The sequence below is a fragment of the Mirounga leonina genome, unplaced genomic scaffold (assembly GCF_011800145.1).
Source record: "Mirounga leonina isolate KUSES-001 unplaced genomic scaffold, KU_Mleo_1.0 Mir_82, whole genome shotgun sequence".
Classification (NCBI taxonomy): domain Eukaryota; kingdom Metazoa; phylum Chordata; class Mammalia; order Carnivora; family Phocidae; genus Mirounga; species Mirounga leonina.
This window is the reverse complement of record NW_023270825.1, coordinates 30,054,151-30,077,902: the sequence shown is the minus strand read 5'-3', so window position 1 is coordinate 30,077,902 and position 23,752 is coordinate 30,054,151. Positions and strand designations below refer to the sequence as shown.

The 23,752-nt window shown below is 49.9% G+C and overlaps 1 protein-coding gene across 2 annotated transcripts in view; it reads right to left on the bottom strand.

Moving 5' to 3' along the window:
• Positions 1-2,472: 2,472 nt before the first annotated feature.
• MAP3K9 (mitogen-activated protein kinase kinase kinase 9) overlaps positions 2,473-23,752 on the bottom strand; it is a 77,084-nt gene continuing 55,804 nt past the window's right edge. Inside the window, exons 6-12 of one of the 2 annotated variants that reach the window (XM_034992223.1) lie at positions 19,712-19,952; positions 18,111-18,233; positions 16,603-16,756; positions 14,024-14,092; positions 12,447-12,559; positions 10,696-11,499; positions 2,473-8,783 (exon numbers count right to left, since the gene is read on the bottom strand). In XM_034992223.1, coding sequence (XP_034848114.1) covers positions 8,299-8,783; positions 10,696-11,499; positions 12,447-12,559; positions 14,024-14,092; positions 16,603-16,756; positions 18,111-18,233; positions 19,712-19,952 — 1,989 coding nt within the window. In that variant the 3' untranslated portion in view covers positions 2,473-8,298. The remainder of the gene's footprint in view (positions 8,784-10,695; positions 11,500-12,446; positions 12,560-14,023; positions 14,093-16,602; positions 16,757-18,110; positions 18,234-19,711; positions 19,953-23,752) is intronic. The other variant, XM_034992222.1, reaches the window with a different exon arrangement.

Here is a 23,752-nt window from a genome sequence, read left to right as displayed (position 1 = left end):
TCAGTTCCTGGAAGATCAAATCTTACGGGAAACAAGGAAGGGTACAGTCTTAGGGTGAGGAAGAGCTGGGGGCAGGAAAATTGTGCTAGGAGTTCGGGAAGGTAGGCTGCGACCAGATCGTGAAAGGCCCTCAAGGCCATGCTAAAGAATGCGGATCTCTTCCTACAGACATTGGGGTGTAACATGACCAGACCTGTGTTCCATGAGCATATTTCCTAGGGCTGATCTTCTGTCCCAACCCTCCCCTTTTCCCTTGAACACAAAAGAGCCTCCTGTGTCTGCCTTTGAGACTGTGCAAGAGGCTCTCCTGATTGGGTGGCCGCCGTGTGGCCAGTGTCGGAGAGGAGGAGGGAGGCTGAGCAGCAGACACCCCCGACTCCACCCACCTAAGCCAAAACACGTTCTCCAACTTGAGCAGGTCGGACTAGATTGGGTGGGGACTGCAGGGATCAGAGGATTAGCACATCGGTCCCAGCCTTGAATGAAGCACATTCCACGATCAAGTCAATAGGGTGTGGTTGTACCCAACCCCAGCCCAGCTCCTTGCATGGAGGGCTGTGTACGTGTTTTGCAAATGTTAAGAGCACACTGTGTGCCCGCCCAAGAAATGGCACTCCTAACCAGCTATGCCCTCTAGGAGACCTCCGTGGTACCTCCTTCCAGAACTTTCTCTGTTCATGTGTCTTCACTAGGTTCTGCTTGCATTCTGCAAGTGACTCACCTTTTCAGCACCATCTCTCAATTGGGAGGAAGAAATAAGGAGAGGGGTCAGGGGAGATTCCCTTAGGACCTGGAAGCTTGTCCTGGTCCTGGCCCTGGTCTGGAGTCACCTTGCTGTATTGCTCAGGTCAGGGAGCAGCCCTGAAGCAAGTGGCCTAGGCTTCTGGGACATCTGCAGAAGAACCTGGTATCATGGGAAAATACCCCAAACTACGGAATTCATCATTCTTTTGCTGAATGTAGAAGTAACATATATTCATCGTAAGGAAAAGTCTTAAAAATTCCAAAGGAAGGAACACTTTTATTTTTTAAAGATTTATTTATTTAAGAGAGAGAAAAAGAGAGAGCAAGGCGAGGAGCAGAGGAGAGGGAGACAAGCAGATTTCCCACTGAGCAGGGAGCCCGATGTGGGGCTTGATCTCATGACCCTGAGATCATGACCTGAGCCAAAATCAAGAGTCGGAAGCTTAATCACCTGAACCACCCAGGCGCCCCACAAGTGATATGAGTGCAGACGCTAGACTCGGAAAAATCCCAGCCCCACTATTTGATAGTTGTGCAGCCTTGGGCATGTTACTTGAGTCTAATCCTCATTTGCCTCAATATATAATGGAGATAAAATGCGGTCTACTCTTAAAGACGTTGAGATGTTGTAAATAAGATAACGTAGGTCAAGTCTTAACACAATAGTTGGTATATTGTACCTAGTGTTTATTAATAAATGCTATGTGTGGGCCCATGTTATGGAATTAATGCCACATGGCCAGACTGCTTTTCCAGAAACATGGAGCAATTTACATGCCTTGTACACAGCATATGGTACCTTTCATGGTATCTTCTCCAGCAAAGAGTTCGGTCATTTTTTCATCTTTGCCCAATCTCCTTCCAAAGATTATGTGGGCCCCGGGCAAACCCACCCTGAAGTTCAGCCAAAGGTCATCTTTCTTCTCAGTCTCAGCATCCAGCACTGAACCCCACCTCGGTCACCCCTCCTGGGTTGCAGAGGATGGAGCTAAGCCGTAAGGCATGATACGAGGTCACAGCATTAAAGCGAGAGGGTGTTAGTATCGAAGTTTCAGAAACTGTCTTCCACATGCCGCTGAATGGTGGGATAGGGGACTGAGGCAGCGAAGAGTAGCCCCCACGAGGCTTTCCGTCTACTCTCACCCTCATCCCCACCCGTGTAATCCTGGAAGGGAAAGCACAAAGGCTGCTTGGTGATCAGCTTGCTCCAGAAGAGGCCCAGAGAGGTGAAGTGGCTTGCCCGAGGACTCACAACTGGCAAGTGCCTTTGAGAATATCAAGACGACAAGGAGCCCAAGATTTTCCTCACAGCCGGCACATCTTGTCTACAAGTGTGCAACTCCATGTGTGTTCATCCTCTTAGCCCCATTTACCACTTCACCAGGAACATCAGGGTGGAGGATGATAGGGGTGGGAGACGGCACATGCTTGCCGGGGGCTCTGAAAGCCCAAATCCGTGGCCCTTGCAGAAGTCGGCTGTGAGAAGAGACTGAATCATCTGGGTGGTGCTGTTCAGCGCCATGTACCGGTAGGGTCCCTGTGGTCCAGCTGGGGGCTCCAGGGCCTTCAGGGAGCCTCTTCACCCTCCTCCTCCTTCCTGCTCCATAGCCATAGATTTTATTTTTCCCTACATACGGAAATCCCCAGAAAGAGCCAGTTACTTGGACATTTTGTTTGATTAAAAAGAGGGGAAAGGATAAGGTTACAAAGCACACGGCAAACCAGAAGTCATTGTTGTAACAGTTTTATTCAAGTCTGTGTGTGCTCTGGTGGTGGGACCAGGCTGAATCAGCATTACACTGTAATACGATAAGAGGTTTAGCCATTGAACCAAGCCTGCTTGGCATCCCTAGTTAACAATTTACAGTACCTTGAAAAAAAAAAAAAAAGCCAAAGAAAAGAACCTGGTAAGTTTCCTTCAGGACTTTTCTATTTTTAAATATTGTTGACAAATTACAATAACTTAAATCCCAAAGCAAAATGGGAATTCAAGGACACAGGCTCAGGACATATGGACAAGACACTGGAGCCTAGGGATGAAAACTAGTAGCTAATTCCAGAGAAACAAAACAAACACAAATGTGAACTTTCACTTTACCTAGACTCAAAGGCTCTAATGGGGAGGAAAATCCCAAAGAAAGCATTTCTGCAAACCAAGTAAAACCCATCTCCAACTTTTTTCCTTTATCCTCCAGAAGATAGTTTAAATCTGTGTGCAAGCATGTGAGTGTGTGAGTGTGCGAGTCTGTGTGTGTGTGTGTGTGTTTAGGATGGACAGTGAGGAAAATCAGAGGAGAAAGCTGATGAGTTCATCACCTCCCTTCTTTGCTACAACTGGGGACCAAGGGCATGTAACTCATCACAACGGCTCTTCTCTAGTCTAGCTGTGGCAGTGAGCGAGAGACTCAGGGGAAGGCTACGGGCGGCGGATGCAGGCAGCCACAGGCAGAAGGAATCAGGAAGAGCAGTCCTCCTGGCTCCAGATTAAGGAAGGAGCCCAACCTTCAGAACAACAAATGCTAGGGCGAGGCCACGGTGCTTCCAGGGCCCAAGACCGGAAATGAATAAAGGAGGGGGGGTGCTGTTGGTATTTCATCAGGATCAATGGAAAATAGTCAACAGTCTGAGAAGCTGATGAGAGGCTCACCTGGCCTGTACAGCCAACCAGAAGCCCAGAGCTGGGTCAGGTTAACGAGGCACCTAAATCCCGTTACTTAGCCTTCATTAGCCAGGACTCCAGTCTCTGTGTCCTGCCTTCAAACGCCAGTGCCTGAGATGGCGAGTGCCCAGGTGGCAAGGCCAGGGAGGTGCTAGGGACTCCCAGAAGCAGCAGTGTGTTCTCCTTTCTAATGTGGATTTTCACTAATTTGGATTCCTGATCTGAGAAAGCAAGGATTCGTCTGAAAGAAGAGAGCATTTGAGAATGTGTTCCTAGTAACAAATGTAGCTTGACAAGGAGTCATCCTCAGGCCTGTAGCCATGGAGAGAGGCAGGTGGCTTAGTAGGTTGAACCACAGGAAATTGCCAATATTCGACTGGTTTTGACGTACAACCACACACACACACACACACACACACACACGCATGCACGCACACAATTTTCTCCACAAAGGGAAGCGATCTAGCAAGGTGAGGCTCATCAGTGCTGGACCTTGGGTTCCAGGATCATACATTTCGAAATTAAAGGGCTTCGTGCTTCAGGTAGGGAAGAAGGTAGCATCCCCCTCAGTTCGTGGTTGGACCCAGAGGTCCAGAGAGGGGAAGAAACATTTGCAACTTCACCCAGCTAGTATGGAGGCAGCTCAGGTTACCACTAGGCTGCCACTCCCGCCACCACAGTCCCCTAGGATCACAGCACGCTGCGGGCTGCTCTCACCTCTGACCCGGGGCCACAGTCTCTGGCAGAGCTTTCGGGAAAAGCCTCGCACTACAGCAAGGGCAACATCTGCTCTGTCCCCCAAATCCTTCAAGAGGCAGTGGAGTGTTTCTCACCTGCCTGAAGGGGGGCCCTCACATCCCTGAGTCAAAAGCACAGGCTTAATTAAACGCACGAGGAAAAGGTCGAGGCTCCCCAAAGCACACCATTCACAGCCATCCGGCCTTCGGAGCCTGCTGCTCCGCGCTTTCGCTAAAAGCAAGCTTGAAGAGTTGGCAGCGCTCGGGAGGTGTCTCCCTCTTTGCGGGGGGACGGAGGGAGGAGGGGTCTCCACTGTGGGGACTGAGGAGTAAGAGCGTTGACAACAAGCCACACCTAGGTGCCCTTGGGGTGTCTTGTGTCCCTGAGCAACCGTGGTCTGAGGGAAAAGGGGCCTTGTAAAGAGCCTCACATTAAGACACGGGTCTCAAGGCTCAGCGGACCTTCTCACGAAGATTCTTCCAGGAATTGGCCTGATTCCAGTCTCTAAACAAAGCCGACTCTGGGAATGACTCCTAAAAAACCCGAGGCCCCCAACTGTCATTCCAATGCTGCCTCCAACCTCCCCGTCTCCTAGTTCCTCCTTCCTAAGACACTAATGGTGAGGGCCAGCCTGACAAGTGGGCGGAGTAGAAAGGATGCTTATAAACACCAGGAGCTACACAAATGCAGAAGAACATGTGCCTGACCATGGCCCCCATGCTAAGCCAACTCCAAATCACTACTCTTCCAGAAGCCAAAGGAAGGAACAGTAGGCAAGTCCCTTAGAGGCAAAAGTGGTGAGAACCACACTGTTAATGTCAGCAGTCCATCCTAACGGCCTGCAGGGAGCTGCGTGCTCTGCTGACCTGCTCGGATACATGTCCTCATTGCCCTTGACAGGGAAGCAGGCAAGGAAATTTGAGAGGAGCTAAAAACCAAGCCTGAGGCCAGAGACCGAAGCAGAAAGTGGGAGAGAGCCACCTTGTTCGGGGCTCAAGAGCTCGGTGCCTGACTCAGCAGCCAGCCCAAGCAGCTTTTCAATTTCTCTTCCTTTGAATTTCTTCCTCTTTAAGCATTTCCTCTTCTCTACCAGCAAGTATACCAGGACAATGATGCAATTTTGTAAAGTCAGGAGGAAAGGTTAGCATTGTTCTGAGTTGACCCATGTAAAATATCATCATCACCACCTTCATCATCACCACCTTCATCATTACCACCAGACCCTTGGGATACTAAAGGATGTGAAGTGAAGAACATCCACCAAAGCCTCTTAGAAATAACATATTGGGAAAATGGGGACATCCACTCAGCCCCTGGCAGTGGCCTGGATCCCCAAGGGGGTAAATCGAGGATAATCCTGTTTAGAATCCGTGGAAGGATCCAAGGAGGAAGAGCAGAGAGCAGTATCTGCTTTCTATCACCATCTTCCAGTAGTGAGCACCTGCCAAGAGCAGAGGGAAAGTGTTCCTGAGGAAAGAGAACAGGAGATGCTGGTTAATGCCACTGCAGGGGATCCCAGCTTCAAGTCCTGCTCCTGACCATGACCACAGACACCAGGGAGCCGAAGTGGACACAAAGCAACTCAAACCCATTACTATACAGGATCCTTATCAAACCAAGCCTCGCCCCACAGAGACAGAGAGAGTGTGGCGGGCAGGGGCCCATCAGAGACAGGGTTTGGAGGAGCTGAGAAAGAACCCCTCCATCTTCATGCAAGCTCACCGAAGCAACTTCAGCCTAACCCTGCTTATGCCTCTTGCATGTGCAATTCTACCCTCAGCAGACCCAGGCTTCCCTTGTCTTCCCTCTGGATGGGGGAGTAAGAAACAGGTTCCACCTCTCACTCAATGCCAAGTGGCCACCATTCAGCCTACACTGCCAACAGTTACACAACCACTTCCAAAAAAGATGGCTGCAGCCTCAAAAAAACAACAAAAAGTAGAAAACAGTCAATTGCCTCACAGCACAGAGCACTGTCCAGAGCCAGCAGGGTTTGGATTTTGCTGTATGCTGCACCCCACCGAAGGGCCATTCAGTGGAGCCAAGCGTTCATAGATGCATTCGTGACTTAGGAACTGGGGCTATGGAGAGTCCAGGGAAGGGCACAGAAGAGACCATCTGCAGCCCTCTCCCCATCAAGAATGAAGGGGAGTCGCTTGGTTGGCTGGAACTGTGGCTAAGATTCCCATTTTTCCCCTTCTGGCCAAGGAGTGAGGGGATGGAGGCAAAAATCCTCTCTTACAGTCTTCCCTGCACAAAGCAAAGGAGAGATGAGACACAACAGCAAAGCCCCGGGAGGCAACACACTGAGAGTGCCTCCCACCCAAGATGAGGTGGCGCCCTTGAAACAAAGTGCCAGGGAGCTCATAAAACAAGGAGCAATTTGAAAACCAAGGTCACCCCTTTTTTCATTCCCAGGTTGGGACATTATCAGTTAGAGAGAGAGACGGAGCAGTGACCAAACGCATTACCTGAGCCAGCTCTGTCGCTCCCCACATTCTGACCTCCAGGCAGCAAAGGCAGGGAGCCTGCGGGCTGTCCTGCAACATCTCCAGGGAACTATTCCATGATAGAGGACAGTGAAGCAACATTTGGAGAGTCTGGAGGGGAGAGGAGCATGACCAAAGGCTCTGCTCCCCATCGGGTTTATGTGTGTGTCTCGCACAAAGAAAACTGTTCACACTCAATACAGGAGGCCTCAAGGTAAGTGGAAAAGTGAAGGTACACAGGAGAAAGCTCCAGAAACAACTCAACATTCAAGTTAAGGAAACAAATTCCAGAAAAGTCGGGGTTGGCCTCTGCTCTCCTTCTGACCCAGCTCAGGGTCCAGAGCCCAGCATCAGGGGCCACCTGTGCATAGAGACAAGAGGCCGTGGTCAGTCTGCAGAGCCTGGGGCTCAAAGCTTGCATCACACTGGGGGCTCACTAAGCACCTTACAAACATCATGGCCTCACCGTATCCGTTTGCGGAAGGTACCACTAAGGCTCCGTTTTCCTTCAAGGGTATCCCAGAATGGATGGCCTGGCTGAGAAGAAATCCTCCCAGTTCCAGCTCCCAGTGTCCAGGAGCCCCCAGCCCATCCCCCACCGATATGCTCTTTCGGAGCAGTGCAAAGTCTCTACCAGCCAAACTCATAACCCAAAGTCCACTGATCCCAGGGATGGGAGGAAAGATCAAGGGAAGGGCGTGACACATAAAGATCAGACAACAAAATGGACCAGCGCAGGAACTTTGTCTCTGGTTCCAGGACTGGCACCGGGGAGTGCTCCTCCCAAGAAACGATCCCTGGGATGAGCATGTTTGTGGCAGACACAGGTCTGGCTGCGTCCAGACCCCAGGTGGGAGCTGGATGCCATCAACAGGTGCTGGTTTCTGCCCTTATTTGCATGTTTCCAAAAGGAACAAGGACAGACTCTGTGACCCTCTTGGCTGCCACTCGACTCTGGGTTTCCTGACTCCTTCTCCTCCCCTCACAGTTCTCACTGAGGCAGGTCCCTTCACCCCTGCGAGGCTCAACTAAATCAGGGGGCACCTGGAAGCGCAGGCAGGTCACTGCCAGGTCCATTAACTCCTGTGCCCCACGCTGAGGCACCGTGCCTTCGGTCCCCCAGCTGGCACATAAGGGCTGAGGACGCAGAAAAACTATCTCACTCCAACTGAGATTCTGATTCATGGGTGTTGGGGAAGAATGTAGAAGAGGAAGAAAATCACTCACAGAACCTCCAACACTGGTGTTTGGGAAGGCGGACGGCAGGGCTAACAAAAGGATTCCAGGACAGGCTCCAGGCTTTTTTCAAGCCCGGAGGGGGGGCCGAGGAAAGGGGGCAGCAGACAGATTTGGCTGAGTGACCCTGTGGGGTCACCCTAAAGGCGAGGAAGAGTGTGGAGGCTGGGGGACATGCACGCACCCCTCCCTCCCCTACACAGCCAGAGCTGATGGCCACAGCCCCTTCCGGTGGACGTGGGCAGAAAGGCCCTGCAGGGCAGGGGACCCTCTGAAGTGGCCCCGCTTCCACCCTTCCATCTTCAAAGTGCATTATCAGTGCAAGAAGTGGGGCTGGATTTCAGGGGGTCCAACTCTGAGAAAGGGCTGTGCCAGCCAGCTCCCCCGATCTCCTCCTGCTTCCCCCTTGGCCACCCCCCAACCCTTTTCATGCTAAGACCAGAACTCTTGCTGAATCTCATAAGGGGCAGGCCTGTGTGTGTTCAGTTCAGCTCTGCACAGAGGCACAGTGCTGTCCTGACTCTGGCCCTCTGCGTCCAGGTCCAGAAGCGTCCGCTCGGCGGGGGGCAGCGGCCCCGCCTGGAACGGGAGCAAGGCGGGAAGTCCAGGCCGCTCCTCCACAGTGCTGTTGCTGCTAGCAAGGCAGGAGTCCAGGTTGCTGGGCGTCTCCGTGCTGGAGCTGTTGGCTGGGGAGGCGCTGCGGGCGTGGCTGGGGGACACGAACCACCAAGGGTCCAGCCGTTGCCGGTTGGCAGAAGGACGTGGCCGAGGCAAAAACTCCAGGGTCTTGGGTCTCTCCAGGGTGGAGTCCTGCTGTGTGTTCCAGCGCCTTGGGGTTGGGGGAAAGACCACATTGGGGTCAGGGAGACGGGGGAATTCACCTGGGTCTCGGCTGGGGCTGGGGGTTTTCAACACTCCTGGTCAAAGAGACAGAGGGAGAAGCATCAGAGGACAACGCCACATTTCTGGGCCAGGTATACACCGCTCCCCAGCCCCCAGCTGCCACATCTCTAGTCACTGGGACTAACCCGACTAACAAATGTTTAATGAGCACCTACTGTGTGCCGTGTAGTGTGCTGGGAGGCACTGGGGATACAGCAGTGAACCAGAAGGCCATGATCACTGTATCTGATAATAAAAACAATCACGGGACATATGGAGGTCATATCTGTAATGAAGAAGCTTAAGGCAGAGCTAGGCCCCACGGGCCACCCTGTGTTGACAAATAAAGCTTTAGTGTAACACAGCCAAACCAATTACTCGCTCTCCCGCTGGGGTGGCGTGCTGAGTAGTTACAAAGAGACCACGGGACCCACAAAGCCTAAAATATTTACTATCTGGCCCTTTACTAAGAAAGTTCGCCGACCCCTGAGACTCAAGGAAGGGTCTGCTTATTCCCAGTTCGTTCAGTGAATAAACATGGGAGGCAGGAACAAATCTAGGCATCAGAATTCCAAAGATGAGTCATAAGGTCTGATTCCCAAAGGGGACATACATCTGAGTTCAACAAAAAAAAAATCTAAAGAGGGGAGGGGCAAGCTGAAGGGGAAAATACAACTGTCGTTTACACTCAAAGATCACTGAACTCTCTTAAAAAATAAATATTACCAAATTATAAATTTTGCCAAATGTAATTGGTAAAACATACCTTACTGTTTCACTTAGTATAGTTATGCTTGTGGATGAGGTTTGGTATTTCTTAAGTGAATTTCCAGTTTATAACTGCTGTCACTTTTTAAAGAAGAGAAGGCATAGTTTTGATAACATTTAATTACCCTCAATAATGTGGGTGGTCCTCATCTGATCAGTTAAAGGACTTAATAGTAAAAGACTGACCTTCCCTAAGGAAGATGGAATTCTGTCGGCACACTGCCTTCAGACTTGAACTACAACATCAGTTCTTCCCTGGATCTTCAGCCTGCCAGCCTACCCTGCAGATTTTGAATTGCCAGCCTCCACAATCATGTGAACCAATTCCTTAAAATAAATCTCTCTATAGACAGACAGACAGACACATGCTATTGGTTCTATTACTCTGAAGAACCTTAATACAGGAGCTGTCCTCTTTATATTCTTATATTTTACTTTCCTGTCAAATGTCTGTTCCTATCATTTCCTTTGTTAAAATTATTTTTAATAAAGTTGGTAACTTAAAAAAAAAAAAAGATCACTGAACTCTCAGTTGCCATCTGGTCATCTTCTACTGGGTGAGAGGGGTTTCCGAGTAAGATGTAGGTCTCTAGGGAGCAGGGGATGGTGGTGGGAACAACCTGGGTTACCTACAGCCAGGTGGCTGGGTGTCAGATAGAGAAGGCAGGCATATGCCGGGCTCAGCAATTTACCTGCATCCCTCTCCACGTCCGGGGAGTCAGCAATGAGTAAGGGACGAGTGACGCGGGGCAGGATGCACAGGAGGAAGCTGGCCTGTGAGTATGCCAGGCACGAGCCCAGCCACGTGGCACCGAACACCCCTCCTAGTGCAGTGCGGCACTCCTTCCAGGAACGTCGGTCTCCACTTCCGGGAACAAGGGGGCTAGGCCCCTGCCCGCACCCCCCCCACACACCCTGCAGGCACGGCGCTGTGCACTCCAAGACCCAGAGCCCGAATTTCCCACGGGAGCCTTGGGCCTGATCCTTCCTAGAAGCTGTCTCCCCCGACGGAGGCATCTCCCCCCAGAGAGAAGGTAGCCAGCCTGGCCACCTCTCCAACCCCAGGGCAGCATGTCCCGGTGGGCCGAGCCAAAGGAGGGATGGCATCCACTCCAGTACTGCACTCCAGGGGGAGGCACAAAGGCAGGAAAGAGAAAAGAGGAGGAGGGCAGGACTCACCTGCTCCAGGGCTGGGGCTCAACCCATTGCTGGAGGGGCTCCTGCTGGCTAGGAGAGCCGCTGGCTTGAGGGCCCCGTCAGAAGGAGTCCGCCGGTGGCCACTGGGCTGCGTGGGGGCCGTGAGGGTGACGTGGGTAGGAGTCAGGGACTGGTTAGGGTCTTGTTTGAAGCGCTCCACTCGGACGTTGACCAGGGGGTTGTGGGTGCAAGGGCTCAGGGGTGGGGCCTCGACCGGACTGATGGGCATCTCGTACACCACGATCTCATCGCTGTCCGAACGCAGCAGGGAGCGGGTGGAGTTGCACTCGGAGATGGAGGAGAGAGAAAGCAGCGTTAGGGAGGCAGAGGGGTCTCCTAGCAACAGCATGGGCTCCTCCTTCTTGAAGAGCTTCCGGGATGGGGGGCTGGTGCTCCGACGAGGACGGCTGGCCCTCTGGAAAAGACTCTCACGCCTCTTCTTCTCCTCCCGGGCTGGGGGCTCAGGCTCCTCCGGGGGGAGCAGCTGGTACTTGCCAGCTTCCAGCAGGTCGAACCCCAGGCCGGTGGCCGCGAGAACAGCCCCACAGCCGAGCAGAGCCACCTCACAACGGCGGTGGTGGCCGCCGCCCCGCTTGAGGCTGTTGGTGGGCGTCAGCTGAGGGGTACTGGTGGCTGAGTTGACTGGGGTGGGCTCCTCGTGGACTCCATCACTGCAGGGGCCCTCTCCATCCTCTCCACGAGGGAATGGGATACAGAGGTAGGACTGGTTGGGTGAATGCTGCAGACGACTCTCCCCACTCCTTGGGCCTTCGCTGTCCTCATCCTCTGTGAAGAAGAGAGGAAAGGAAGGGAAACAGGAAATGGGAATGAAGCAGCAAGAGTAAGAATCTCGTCCTTCTTCCCAGCCCCGGGCCTCCTGGTGGAGCGTCAGGAATTCAAAGTTAAGAGTCTCATGGGTGGGATAAGGAACCAGGCATTGAACCCACAGAGCTTTAGTCCTCCACACTCAACTGTGACCAACACGAGGAAATCACTCTCCATTCCAGAGCCTCTTTTCCTGTTTTCAGAAAAGGAAATCGGCTACTTTTCTACTTCTTTCATTGGGACCCTCAACACAAGAGGTACAGTGTGAATTTCCTAGAATAGTGGGTAGAACAGAAACATTCCTAACTTTTTTGCACCTTAAAAGTGGAAGGGGCCTTGAATTTCTAGGATGGCCTAGAGACCCCTCTAAGAGCAATGGATTGGAATCCCCTCCCCAGGTGAAGGTACATCTACTCTATAAACTGACCTACTCTGACCTTGGAGATCTTCAGAGAGAAGAGGACTTACTGTCTGACAGAGAGCCTGGAGGAGACCTTACCCATTCAGCAAGCACAGGCAAATGGAAAGCTTCCTTGGAGAAAGGAAGAAACCATCTCCTGTTTTGCAGACTCCCCACATTAAGATACAAAGGAAAGTGACCCAGCAAAGGAAAATGCCTGATTCAAGGCCTCACCCTCTGCACTGCCCTAAGGAGACTATACCTGGCTCCCTGGGATAGGAGGCCAAGGGCAGGCCCCATGGCAGTAGTAGGAAGAAATTGTGATTTGGGAAGGTTCGATGAAATGGGAGTAGAGCAAGCAAAGAAGGAAGTGGGTGGGGGCCTGGGAGTTGGGTAAAAGAGGAGACGACACTCATGAAGTGGCAGTAGGGGTCCTCAAACAGTCCCAGAAGCTTGGCCGAAATTTCCCTGAGGAAACAGGGACAGTCAGGACAAAGGCAATGCTCACCCATCTCCATAAGGCTGGTGAACCCTGGCAGGGCTGGGCTACTCCTCGGGCCCTTCCCCAGATTGGGGGCACTGGACGACCACTGTTTGTATCCATCTACCAGGGACTTGAGGCTAAATGGGAGGAAACGAGGAAACTGTGAGAACTGGTTACTTCCCTTACTCCACTCTCACCTCCACGGGCCTGTGCAAAAGTCTCTCCCTGTGAGCTTAATTCCACCAAAGCCCAAGAGCCTTGGGGTACAGGCAACAAACATAACTGAGTCCCCTCGCATCACAAACAGAAGTGCACATGCTCTAGGAAAAGAAAAGCAGGGCCATGAACCCACCCCTTCACATGCTGTTATGGAGCTGGGGAAAGATCTAGCAGGCAGGCTGGCAAGAGGACAGGAAGAATGAGGGCTGCCCAGCACTGGCCCAGGTCTTGCCCGAGCCCATCTTCCACGAGAGGCCATCACTCCGGGACGCTGTCTACAGCACAGTGCTGACATCAGGGGACACTGCGATGCCAGGCAAGCCCCGGGCAGATGAGCTAGCAGACATGGACGGGCCAGGCTACTCCACTCAGACCGCATCCTCCACTCCTGCCAAGCTTATGGCATGCTTAGGCAACTTTCAAAGCCAGCCACTTTTTTTTTCTTTTTTTCTTTTTTTTTGCCAGCCACTTTTTAAAAACAAAAACCAGCCAACAAAGCTGCACCAACCCAGTGCACTTTGGGACAGACCTACGTGGGGAGTACATAATACCATCCTCGAGCCCCTGGTTTGTCTGGGAACGGAGAGGAAAAGGGCAAGAGCTTGCTTTCAAGTCCCTGTGATGAGCTCAGACTCACAAGCCAGTAACTCTGAGGATCCTGACGGGGCACCCCACCAACCCCCTCATATGATGGGGGAGTCAGAGACCCAGCAGCACTGGTCTCTTCTCTAACGGACAGTAAAGAGGGAAGACTGAGGAAATCTGTGGGTTATCGTTGCCTTGGAAATACCAGGATTATAATCAGAAGGGGCTCTCATTTCAGGGCCAGAAAAAGCTATTCAAATAAAGCCCACTCTTCCCAGTCCATCCTGAGGGAGAGAGAAGGACCAATGGTTCCCCTCATTTCAGATCTCTGTTTCAAGTGCTATCAGAAATACCAGCGAATTCAAGTACATTCCAGCCACCCGTGGTTTCCACCAAAATACACAGCCAGAGATAAGCATGCTACTAAACCCACAGCCTGGGACTTCTAACTGATAATCTTCTAACATCACCTCCAGCTCTGGGTTCAAGGGAATCCAGATTAGCAAAGTCAAAGCCAGTGCTAAAGATGAAAGGATAAATAGCCTTGTGTCATCGCCCTATAACTAGGGGTGCCAGGAGAACCCCAACAACAGGAGTGGTCAGGGAAGGGAGAAAAGGGAAAGTCAGACCAACACAGGAAGCTCCCAGCGTGCACGAGGGTACCGCTTTAAAGAAAAAAAGTCAGCACAGCCTTGGCAATAATGACGCTCGATTCTACGGGGTGTGCCGTGAGAACAAGGAAATGGAAGGGGGACTATTATGAACACATCTGATGGAAGGGTGACGATTAGACTCACCCCAGGTGGAAATGTGGAGATTCTGATGGGGTACTTAAACCATTAGCTTTCTCACGTCTCTGAGGGGATCTTCAACGAATAAAGAAAATCAGTAGTAGGCGACAGTGGGTACATCCAACTCAGCCTCTCCCACATGGGAGCCCTTAAGGCTGAACTCCAGCCATGTGGCCAGCTGCCTTCCTCCTGCCCGGTCAGCACAACCCACACCATGCAGGAACCTTAATGAGGTGGCCGCGCCTGAGCTGCCACAGGCCCAGGACCTCCCAATCTGTGGGACAAAGGTCCCCAAGCCACCACAGCGTAATTGCAGAGACCACGTGAATCCACAGACACCCAAGCTGTCTAGGAGCAAGTACATGTTTCCTATAAGATAAATACTATTTTTTAAAAGGATGGAGATGCAAATTCACTTAACATTACTGAATTCAATATAGCTTTTTATTGTTACATATTTTCTTCCGTTAATAGGGACTAAAACTAGAAATACTGTCACACAGAGACTCTCAAAAATTTCTGCCATTAAAGAGGTCTTTACTCGAGAATGAATGGAATAGACTTTATTTCTTGAATAGGAATTGAGAATCATAAAAAATTAAGTCGTATTTTGAACTGTTTCAACAGTTTTGAGGACAAATCTATGCAAGGGGGAAGAAAATGCCAAAATTAATATTTTGGAATGTGAAATAAAGTTAATTTACTAGCAAGACAAAAAAATATCTATAAATGAAACAGAACTAGAGAAACTACTGGGACCCACAGCCAACCTGGTAAATCCTATCAGGAAACCCACGAATGTCAGAAATACCAAGGGATTCAGGGTGACTGAGCTTCTCAGACCCACCTCAACCCTACTCGACCCCAGGGCTCAAGGGAAATCAAACTGAGGAGCTCTTGCCCCTACAGAACCTACTACAGCAGAGCAATTTACCATTCCTCGAGGACTCATAGAGGACTCAGTCACGGAACTCTCATGGAGCTTAGGCAGTTGGCCCTACATACCTAAATCTTCCCTTCCTTCTCCTTCTCTTTCTCCTTCTCCTTCCTTCCTTCCTTTCTTCCTTTGTCTTTCTCTCTCTTCCTTTCTTCCTCTCCCCCTTCCTTCCTTTCTTCCTTTTCCCTCTTCCAAGGCATCTAAGTGATTTCTAAAGCCTGGCTTCAAAGAGTCAATCCTTTATGCACCAAATTGGTATTTTCACCTTTAGCTCAGATCTGACATGAGAAAACAGATTTGGGATCTGAAATCTTAGGACTCAAAGGAATACCAGAGCCAGGTCCAGGTCCAGGCACAAGCTCAGGAAAGTCACTGAAAAGGGAGAAGGGGGTTGCTGATTCTTCTCACACTTAGAAAAGTCAAGAAAGGGGATTCTAGATTCTAACACCAAGAATAAGAACTGCAAACTACTACACTCGTTCTTCAGGTGTGAAACAGAAATTGCATGAGAAGCGCAGAAGAACCATCACGGCAGATATTTACATAGGCTCACTACGAGCCAGCTAATCGTGCCAGCACTTCCCAAAGAGGAACTTATTTAATTCTTGCATCAACTCCACGAGGGGGATGCTGGCATAACCCCCGTTTTACGGACGAGAAAACATAAGGCCACACGGCGAGGCAGGCTGGGGTCAGCGGTGACGCTCGCCACTGCTTAACTCACTATGAGGGACTGGCCGCCCAAGAACTGGGACTTGAGAGAATTTAACTTGAAAGCCACAGGAAGAACACAAGCACATCCCAGGCACAAAGCTGGGTCTTGTGCTTTGCCCAGAGGGCATGCTCACACCTGTCAGGGTGGCTATGAGGTGAGGCCTAAAAGAAGTTCTAGTGGGCCCGTGATGTCATGAGCACAGGGTGTTATAGAAGACTGATGCATCACTGAACTCTACCCTCTGAAACTGTTAATTAATTAGATTTAAATAAATAAATAAATAAAAAGAAGAAGTTCCGGTGGCCTTGGAGTTAACATCTGAGTGCACTGACTACCAGGGCTGGATTATTCCGTCCGCCCCTGCGTCGGGATAAGCCTCCAAGTCGAGAGAGTCCTGTAAGCCCTACTCTTCCTTCTCTTGGCTCTGAGCGGATGATCAAAGGGGAAGAGCCAGACAGAAGTAGAACATCTGGTAGAACTCTCCACGTTCGGTTACTGCTTGATCTACTTGCTGCTCTGAGTCAGACGCCTTCAGGGGTCAGCAAACTATACCTGGAGGGCCAACTCGTGTCCACCACCTGTTTATAAAGTTTTACTGAGTAAACACAGGCGCGCGCCTTCATTTATGTACGGCCCGTGGCCTGCTGCTTTGGTACTGAAACACAGGAGCGGAGGGACTGCCAAAGAGATTGTAGGACCCTCAGAGCCTAAAATATTTACTGTCTGACCCTTTACACAAAAAGTATGCTGAGCCCCATCCTAGGGGAGGTTCCAGGGAGCAAGGAGATTGGAAAACCGTTGCAAAGAGCAAGAGGCTTGTAATTTCTCAGAAAGCAATGGGACACACAACAGAGAAAAAGTACTTCACATCATAGTTTTAAAAGGGAATACCCATCTTTAAGCAGAAAGAATCTCCCGCATTCTGGCTCTTACCCTTCATCTCCCGAGGTGAGCTCCTTCTGACCAAGCGTACTTGGCCCCCACGTCCGTCCTTTCTTCTTCGGGGCCCTCCTCTCCTCCTCCTCCCCTTCCTCTTTCGGGATGACTGAGCTCCGGCCCCAGGTTTTGCTGTTTTCACCTGGTGTCACTGTGAATAACAAAAGTTGGATGGGACCTAGAAAAAAGATAGACAGGGTCCCCCCAAAACTAGCCTCTACCTCACCAGACAGACACAGACATACACACACATATATGGAGTCGCAGGGAAGAAGTCACACCTCCTCGAAAACTCTGTGCCCAAGTGGAGCCTTCAAGTCCTTAGGTACCAATCACTGAGCACTCTCAAAGTACCAAACATGGAAAAACATCCCAGATTCTCCTAATTTGCGTCCAACGCAAAGCTGGAGCTCAGGCCAGCCAGACATCAGAGTTCCAAACAGATCTGACTTAAGGAACTTGTTTTGTTGGGTGGAACTGGACTGGGAGTGGGTAGGGAAGGAGATAGGTAGGAGAGAAAAAAAGATAAGGGGGTAAGGAAGACTTGGAAGTGCAGAAAAGAATTTTGGTAAGAAAGGAAGACAATGAGGAGCTCAAGACTATGGAGCAGGAAGTCAGGAGTAGGAGGAGAAGGGGAAGGAACAGGCCTAGAGAAATACAACAGATAAGAGGAGGAACGTTCTTCTGACATTGCTACCTTATAGCAAAAGTTGAAACCCAAATGCTTCAGAGACTAGGCTTACATCATAAGTGACCGGATGGTTTCAGACACCAAAAAAACAGGAGCTGAGGGGACTGAGGCAAAATACAGAGCATATGGAAGCCGCCATTGCTTCTAGTCAACTGTGGGCACATGAAAAATGGGAATCCACAGATATGAATGGATTTTCCAAGGACAGCCAGCTAGGGTTTGTTTTTTATTTTTGTTTTTAAGTGAAATCTCTAAGTTAGGGAAACGACTCCATTCATACACACACATGTGTGTGTAAATTCTTTTTAATAAACACTGTGGTAAAAATAAAATTGGTCCAGACTTGGCCTATCACAAAGTATTTGGCAAGTTCCTTTAGGATCTACACTTTGAAAACACCCTTCCCTGGGAAGCATGAACAAAAGAAAAACAACGATGCCTCAAATATGGCAGAGCACACACAGGGTCCCCAGGCCAGGGTACCAACCAACCCAGGCCAGGTACCAGGTTATCTATATCACACACCAGTTTCTGAACCAGCTTTGTGGTTCACGAAAGATCCCGTTAATACCCACAAACCCCTCTGCTGGTCTCTAAGAAGAAAAGCAGGGGAGCAGTAGTATAAAGCTAATGGAGAGAGACAAGAAGGAGGGCTAAGGGTTTGCGTACATATGTGCATGTATATACACATTGCCGAGGAGAGGTGGCAGAAGTTATGGATGGAGCAAGCCTGGGCCAGTCGGTGGCTGGACAGAGCAGGGGACAGATGCCCCTGGTGTGTTCTGGCCCCAACTAATTTGGGAAACAGTCTCACACTGGATGGCTCGAAGGCGAGGAATGATGGTGGGGCTCGCAGGAGGACTGGAGCGGCTGTTGATGAGACTCTTCCTTTTATCCATGGTGGGGGAGGCCTGAACCGTGAACTTGTGCTGGAAATCTGCTTGGGGAAAGACAGACATGTGTGTGCATTAGAATTTTCCCATAACCCAGGTCCTGTGAGAAAAGTGGTCTGTCCTGGCAGGCTTGAGGGACAGGCCCTTGTTTCCTAAGAAGTGACTTGTTCGCCTGGGAAACGTTCTTTTTCAGAATCATCTCTTTCTCCGCAAAGATGGCAGGACAGCAAGATGAACGTATGAGGAGAAGGAAAATTCACTCTCCAAGTCAACCTCATCTACAGTGTACATAGGTGTAGTAATCACAGATTTATAATAGTTTTCTTAAGATCAGGAGACTTGCTGATTATTCTAGGAAATCTAACTTACAATTCTGTTTCTTACAATCTATTAGGACAGGCCCCCTTTTCTCAGGGACCAAAGCAGGGAGACGGATGCTTCTCACTAAGGGCAGGCAGAGCAGAGTAATAAGGACTAATCCTTGGTGGGAACCTAGGGAAGTGAGCGCATGGGGCTAATGGTCCAAACTGTGACATTTTCCAAAGACAGGCACAGCACAGCATAAAGAAGGTAAATCTTATAGCCCTGGATTTCTAAGTCCCAGTGTCCTCATCTATCAAGAGGTGTAATAAACAGCTGAGTGTCTGCCCGTAGGTCCCCCGACTAGACGTGATCTCCCTGAAGGAGGGAGCTACTGTTTCCTTCTGAGCTTCCCCAGCTCACAGCAGCTTGACATCACATGCGACATGCCAAGCGGGGCTCACAGACTCTGTGTTGCCTGGCCAGAAAAATGTGCAACAAGGACACTGGTAAACATGTCGCACAAATTCATCCACTGAATTTCACTGAATGAATTCCCTTGTCTGTGCTGAAGCCATCATCCCGGTGCTTAAAATCCTCCGCTACTGCCCCTATGACACTATTTTCCCTTGGTGTCCTTACACCCCTAACTGAGTTTGCTTCCCAGGACCTTATAGGCTTAGAATACAATAAACACACACTTGAGCACTCACCTCCCCATAAAGATTCTAATTCATAGTTTCCTATTACTTTGCATTTTCCCAAGGCTGAATATCCTACAAATGTACCTTTATTCACCTAACATGCTTCTGAAAGGTTGTATGCAAATCAAATTCCTACCCGTGAATCCTAATCTCAACTGTATGCAGAAACTAGTTATTTAGAGAAACCCTGAGATGAGCTATTCTGCAGAGCCCTGAGTTCTCCATGTGAGCCACCACGCTGCTAGCAGTCTGGACCATGCCTGCCTGTCAGGTTCGCCCGTCACCGGTTTGTCTTCCTTCCCGGTCTGTGTTTAGTCACACTCAACAACTCCTCCGGAGCAGGGTAGCTTGGCCGTGGGCCAGTCTTCCCCCCTGAATGGAACAGCCCACTTCGACCCCGCCCCGTTCGGAGACCCAGAGCCTCCTGCCTCCCAGCCCGTCCCCAGCTCCCCCAGGTCCCTGGCCACACAGCCTGCCACCCTGCCCTCCCACCTCCCAGCAGGTCCCCGGCCACTGACCGGAAGGGAGGCTGATGCGGTTCCCATCCTTGAGCTTCAGCCGGCTCTTCCTGAACTTGCCCTTGCGTTTCTTCACCCGGGGCTTCTCCTGGCACAGCTGGTGGATGATGATGTTGAGCTCCCGCTCCAGGATGTCGATCTCCCGCTCGGCCAGCTCCTGCTCGCGGCGCCGCAGCAGCTCCTCCTGGGTCTTCTGCTGGAGCGCGGCCCGCGTCAGCTCCTCCTCCCAGGTGCGGAGCTCCTGCAGGGGCAGAAGTATGGCAGCGAAGAGAGGGTGCTCAGCGCAGGCGGGGAGGCCGAGGGCCCCTGAGGGCCAATGCCTCCAAACCCTCAGTCCCAGGCGGAGGCGCTGGTAAAGGAATCCCTGACCACCCTGGAGGCTGGATGCCGGGGAGGGGCAGGCTCAGCCCAGCCACACCGAGGACATAGCTATGGCAGCCCTGGAGACAGGGGCTGAGAGCTCCTAGTTGCTCCTTGATTATGGATTATGACTGCCTATGACTGGAAAAAAACAGGGGTTTGGGCAGAAAATATCATCATGTACTTAAATTTTACAGACTTGGTGGTATTTTCATTTTTTCCCACTTTATAAAGGATGCTTTTTAAGCCAGAGTCAACTTGATGCGACCTAGCTTAAAATGTGCCCACTATAAATGAATCGCCCTCAATCACCTAACATTCAAATCAAAATGTATTTCCTGAGCGACTGTTCAAAAGCTGGTGAGGCATGTCTTCTAAACCTCTATTCAGTTGGTGAGTGAATCCATAAAAGCATGTGGTTTGAACTCTCATCTTGAAGGACAACCATGTGCTCTGGAAGGTTCGTGACAGCACAGCAAAGAGAAGAGAAAACATTTCCCGAAGTCTCTGCCAGGTGCTGCTGTAGGACCGCCGCTGTATTAGACGAGCAGAACCTCTTCCCTGCCTCCCCTTTTCCCTTCCGCATGAATTTATATATGTACATCGGCACGGAGCTCCTGAGGTGAGGCGGGGGAGGAGGGAGGTATATGGAATCAGGAAACAGGAGAGCAAACAGGAAAGAGAACTGAATATGTGCATACAGTTGTCAAATCTGGAATCTGAACTATTAGCGCTGCTTACCCAGGATGTAAGACTGACGTGTGGTGGGATGAAGCGCTAAAACTTAAAAGTGGGGAATTTCTTCAATAAAGCAGCCAGAGCAACACTTCTGCGGCCGAAACTTAGAATTTCTCCATGGAATGCTCCACTGTAAGAAGTCATTCTGGACTAAAACAAAATATTGTAGAAAGGGAGCCGAGAGCTAGGAAAAAGTATGTGAGCACATATTGGGGAAGCTGAGCAATGGGTAGAGAACAGAGACAAGAGGGGAATGAATATTCTGATGTTAGGAACTTTTCATTCAACTTGCCCTCCATGCTCAAGAGAGTATCAAAATTGATAATAAAAATAAATTGATAATAAAAATGATAGAAAGGGGGGGAAGTGAGAAAAGGACTAGCACCTTGAAAATTGTCTTTGGGGGTGCCTGGGTGGCTCAGCTGGTTAAGCGTCTGACTCTTGGTTTCAGCTTGGGTCATGATCTCAGGTTTATGAGATGGAGTCCCACATCAGGCTTTGTGCCTGGAGCCTGCTTGGGATTCTCTCTCTCCCTTTCCCTCTGCCACCCCACCCTGTCTCTCCCTCTTAAAAAAAAAAGAAAAGAAAAAGAAAATTGTCTTGTACACGATGGGTGCTCAGTGTCAATGAATGAATGAATGAGAAAGAAGGAAGGGAAGACAGAATTCAATTTTATAAATGCAATCCTTTACGGGAACCCAGATTCATCGTAAGTGTCTGAGAGATGAGCCTGAACTTTTGAACTTCTCCTTCTTCGATGAAATAAGCCCCAAACAGATTCACTGTTGTATGCCCCCTACCCCCACCCCCAAAGCCTTGGCTCTCCTTGTCCCACTACTTTGTTTTCACCATCAGGAGAAGAAAAACATGGAAGATTCAGAAAAATCATTCTTGGCTGGTTGATTTTGCTGCTAGATGGGAAAGTTAAAAAGTTCAAGCTAATTTCAGCCTTCCTAAGTCTTCTTCTCCTACCTGCTCTTATCTAGGGGATGGTTTGTGTTATAGCCCCTTCCTTTGAGGGAACTCAGACCCCAGTCCAGAGACAAATCCATCGTCACTATACCTGGAAGTGGTAAATTGAGACAAGCTGAGAATGAGCTGAATCATATGGGAAACCAAGACATTTATGGAGTACTCGCCAATGGCACCATGTGTCGGCAAGGCAAGGCTCTCAAACACGGTGAGTCTCTTCCTTCTTGTGAAACACCATTTAGGGATCAGCCTCCTAGTATGCAGATCATATCACCTGCATACAATGATTTAAGAGGCATCTCCCCAGAGAGAAAGCTCATTATCCATCCCTCACCCTCACTTCCCCAACTAGGAGTCTTATAATGGACAGACATCATAGCACAATGGTTAAGAGCAAGGATTCTGGAACACACTGCCTGAATCATGGCCTGAGGCGAGTTACCAGGGGCATTATACGTAACATGGAGCTAACCGCACTGACATCACAGTTGTTTACATAAGACAATTATTATCTTATTATGCAAGATTACATAAGAATTCATATAAATCACTTTATAACAGAGCATGGCACATAGTACATGCTCTATAAATGTTAGCTGTTACGAGAATGGGTTTGGCTTCTCCTAGTAACCATCCACAACAAAATCCAACTTTCATTTTTCTTACTGGTGGGTACCCTTGTAATTTCATCAATCAAAAGAAAGAAAACCAAGAATCAAGTGATTCAACAATCTAAAGGGCCAGCAACTCTAGGTTTCTTCTTGTTGGAATAGCATTAGTAACAGGAGTACCCTCTTCTTCTCTTTTTTTTTTTTTTTAAGATTTTATTTATTTACTCATTTGAGAGAGAGAGCATGAGCGGGGGAGGGGCAGAGGGAGAGGGACAAGCAGACTCCCTCCTGAGCGGGGAGCCCACCATGGGGCTCGATCCCAGGATCCTGAAATCATGACCTGAGCCAAAGTCAGATGCTTAACTGACTGAGCCACCCAGGCACCCAAGAAACACCCTCTTTCAATCATTCTGCCCAATGGTCAGTGCTGGTCCCTTCCCCCCACCCAGGTCCTAAAAGATTTGTCATAAGCTCACTCCATTCCCCTGAGGAACACTTATTGACTTGCCAAATAGTACCAGGTTTAGGATTGCTATGTGGCATAAGAAGAGGTTTATCTCTTCAAATCCGCTCCAGAAAGGATTTTTAAGTCATTTGTTTAGGCAAACAATACTGGAGAGAAGATGGTGTTAAAATCAGAAGACCCAGGTTGAAAATTCTGTTTCCCCGCGTACAGGCTGTGTGACAAGTCCCTGACCCTTGGCCCTGAGATGAGAAAGATAGTAACACCTGCCCTACATGCTGGGGCAGGGGCCACGAGACTCCTGGATAAAAAGGACGAAAGGTTCTTTCCATCACCGCATCTTCCAAGGGAAAGAACTGGGAGGCCACGAAGATGTATACAAGTTCAGCTGCTGTTATCATGTTGCTTCCCAAATGCCCCGAGTGGGCCATGAGGAGGGAAAAAAGAAATTGACCAAGAGACACGTGGACGCTGCTTGTGTCCCCAGCTGCAGCCCTTGGAGTCAGCCTAGCCCCTGCAGGAGAAGCAACGCAAGTGCTCACGATCCACTTCCCCTCGGTGGACACGGACTGCTCACCAGACACCAAGGGCCCAGAGAGGAGCCACGTAAGGAAGGGCCACCAAAACGAAAGGCGGATCTCTAGTAAGCTAAGAACATCTGAACTCCTCAGTCAGTCCGGGCTTGAGCCTTTTTCACAAAAACATACAAAATACCACATAATTTCAGAACCATACAGTATTCTTAGCCCATCTGCTGTTTCTGATACCAAAGACAGTGGCAGGATGTGCTGATAACTGTGCTCAGTGTTGAAGAATCTCTATCTTAAGTTAACCCCCACTCTGGAAGTCCACTACGGAACCAAGAAACGTTTCTAGAACCCTCTCATATTTTCTGCT